Source organism: Sus scrofa, chromosome 2 (genome assembly GCF_000003025.6).
Source record: "Sus scrofa isolate TJ Tabasco breed Duroc chromosome 2, Sscrofa11.1, whole genome shotgun sequence".
Lineage (NCBI taxonomy): Eukaryota > Metazoa > Chordata > Mammalia > Artiodactyla > Suidae > Sus > Sus scrofa.
Window position 1 is genome coordinate 47,631,630 of NC_010444.4, and position 3,293 is coordinate 47,634,922.

The 3,293-nt window shown below is 43.3% G+C and overlaps 1 protein-coding gene across 1 annotated transcript; it reads left to right on the forward strand.

The window, feature by feature from the left end:
• Positions 369-2,958, forward strand: LOC110259300 (G1/S-specific cyclin-E1-like). Its single transcript, XM_021083317.1, has 6 exons — positions 369-545; positions 1,149-1,244; positions 1,463-1,597; positions 1,708-1,819; positions 1,913-2,070; positions 2,655-2,958. Exons 1-6 carry the CDS (start codon positions 465-467, stop codon positions 2,775-2,777), a joined length of 705 nt encoding a protein of 234 aa, XP_020938976.1. The 5' UTR covers positions 369-464; the 3' UTR covers positions 2,778-2,958.

A 3,293-nucleotide genomic window follows, 5' to 3' on the forward strand; every position in this document is an offset into this window, starting at 1 on the left:
ACCATTCTTTCAAAAAACCAAGTTCTATCTTTTATTTATTTACTTTTTTTGCTTTTTAGGGCCGCACTTGTGACATATGGAAATTCCCCAGGCTAGGGATTGAATCGGAGCTGCAGCTGCCGGCTTATGCCACAGCCACAGCAATGCAGATCTGAGCCGCATCTGTGACCTACAGCACAACTCACAGCAACTCTGGATCCTTAACCCACTGAGCAAGGCTAGGGATTGAACCCCCATCCTCATGGATCCTAGTCAAGTTCATTAACTGCTGAGCCACGAAGGGAATTCCCCAAGTTCTATCTTATTTAGTTGTATTATCCTGCACTGAAACTCTTGCAAGTTTTTTTTCTTCTTTTTCCTGAAATAACTGTTCTAAAACTCACTAAATATTTCTTCAGGTGTGTGAAGTCTATAAACTTCATAGAGAGACATTTTACTTGGCACAGGATTTCTTTGATCGGTATATGGCAACACAACAAAATGTTGTAAAAACGCTTTTACAGCTTATTGGGATTTCATCTTTATTTATTGCTGCCAAACTTGAGGTAAGTATTTTCAAATATTTTTTACGTAGCCCATGCTTTTCAAATTTTTCTGATTTGAGGTCTTCTAAAGTTAAGCCGCACATTACAAAAAGTCTAGAAATTAACCAAGAAGAAAAGAATATAAGTATATAAAATGCTTGGTTTCATTGTAATTCCTTTCATCAAAAAATTGGACTTTGGAGTTCTCTTGAGGTTCTGTGGGTTGTGGACTTGAGTTCCATCCCTAGCCCAGAAACTTCCACATGCCACAGGCTGTGGCCAAAAAAAAATTTTGAACTTTGATCTAAGAGGATTAAGATTTTGATGTGATTAGAAGGGTAGATGGCCCCAACTTTCACATTTTTGCTAAAAATGTTGAAAAGGTGAAAATTTGAAAGCTGCATAGTGACTAAAAGGTTGATTGATTCATTCATTCATTGATGAAGGTGAATGTTTCATTTCTTTCACAATTAATGCATTTTGAACCACTCGAGTGGCTCTTGTATTATCCACTCTCTTTCTGGGTCAGTATACTAAAAAGAATTATTTGGGATATATATTATAAGTTAAAACTATTAGAGGCTGGCCTTTTGCTAGTAGTGTCTTTCTTTTATTTCCTTTTAGGAAATCTACCCTCCAAAGTTGCACCAGTTTGCTTATGTTACAGATGGGGCTTGTTCAGGAGATGAAATTCTTACCATGGAATTAATCATTATGAAGGTAGGTTACAAGTTAATTTTTCAGTCCTTTTAAAAAATACATACATAATATCTTTTTCTGCATTCAGCATTGAGTGCATCTGGCTAGGTGTTCTCTAACTGGACACATTGTGGCTTGGGAAATGGCTGCATTTTGAATTCCTTTAGAGGACCTGGGGGAGTCGAAAAATGTCTTTCTTTTTTCAGCCATTGATCTCTTTTCTCTCTGTTTTCCTGCAGGCCCTTAAGTGGCATCTCAGTCCCCTGACCATTGTGTCCTGGCTGAATGTATACATGCAGGTTGCATATCTAAATGATTTTTATGAAGTGCTCCTGCCACAGTATCCCCAGCAAATCTTCATACAGATCGCAGAGGTAAGTGGCTCGATTCCCTCTGTGGGGCTACCTACCCCGCCGCTAGGTCGAGTAACTCTGGAAGAGGTGTGTGTTGGCTGTCTCCTGCAGTGTTCTTCTCTTCCCCATAGCTCCTAGATCTCTGTGTCCTGGATGTTGGCTGCTTAGAATTTCCCTATGGTGTACTTGCTGCTTCTGCCTTGTATCATTTCTCTTCATCCGAGTTGATGCAGAAGGTTTCAGGTACGTTGGCTTTCCAGTCCATTCACAAGGTGTATTAAACCTACAAACCAGTTGTTGGCCTCAGCTTGAGCCTAACCTGTATTTTCATCGCAGGGTATCAGTGGTGTGATATAGAGAAGTGTGTCAAGTGGATGGTTCCATTTGCCATGGTTATAAGGGAGACAGGAAGCTCAAAACTTAAGCACTTCAGAGGGGTTCCTGCTGAAGATGCCCATAACATCCAGACCCATATAAACAGCTTGGATTTGCTGGTCAGTACTGTTCCTGGTTTCCCAGACAAGATTTGTTTGTTTGTTTGTTTGTTTTGTCTTTTGTCATTTTAGGGCCACACCCGAGGCACATGGAGAGTCCCAGGCTAGGGGTCTAATTGGAGCTGCAGCTGCCGGCCTACACCACAGCCACAGCAACACAGGATCCGAGCCGCGTCTGCAACCTACACCACAGCTCAGGGCAACGCCGGATCCTTAACCCACTGAACAAGGCCAGGTGTTGAACCCACAACCTCATGGTTCCTAGTCAGATTCGTTTCCGCTGCGCCACCCGGGGAACTCTTCCCAGACAAATTCTTAAAACTGCCTGGGCAGCCTGTTTACTTTCCTTCACACAGGCTCCAGGTATCTTAAAATGACTCCAGTTCTTTTAATTCCTTGAGAAGAAAGATTGTGGCCAACAGATGCTGTGTCTAAGTGTCACGTAGACCAGAGACGTGTAGATTGTTCTTTGCTATTATTTTCCCTTCACTCATCATCTCCGTAGAAAAAAAGCACAAAGCAAGCAAACCCCAAAGGATACGTTCTCCCATTTTAACCTTCTTACTTTTTATTCTTATCCATAGGACAAAGCCCAAGCAAAGAAAGCCATATTGTCTGAAGAAAATAGGATTTCTCCTCTCCCCACTGGAGTCCTCACCCCGCCACCGAGCAGTAAGAAGCAGAGCAGTGGGCAGGGAACAGCATGACCACACCGGCATCCTCCACCAAAGACAGCTGTGCGGAAGTGCCTGCTCCAGGTTCTCTCCTGTCGGCTGCAGCAGAGGCCTGCATTAGCTTTTACAGATATTTAAATGGAGGAGCACGGCTCTTCCACCATAGGAGGTTTTCTGCGGATAGCATTGGACAGGGAGAAGTGTTTTTTATTGAATGCTTAGAGTTTCTAATAAGTGGGTCAAGTACACCAGCCACCTCCAGAACACCACGAGTGCTCCAGATGCTGCTAAGGAGGGTGATACTTGGCTTGATTGACTATTCACACACATAACAAAGGCTTGAAGTTGAGGAGGGCCACGTTGCTGTTGGCCTCCCCCTGGGTGTTCTGGGTTGTGTCGTATTAAGCGGAGCAGGTGGTTGTGAGCGTTGTGATGTGCAGCCCACAACCAGCTGTGCCGGGGCCTGCCCGTTCCATATATCAGTTGACAGTGTACAATGCCTTTTATGAACTATTGTTTTGTAAGTGCTGCTATGTCTCTCCGTTTTTT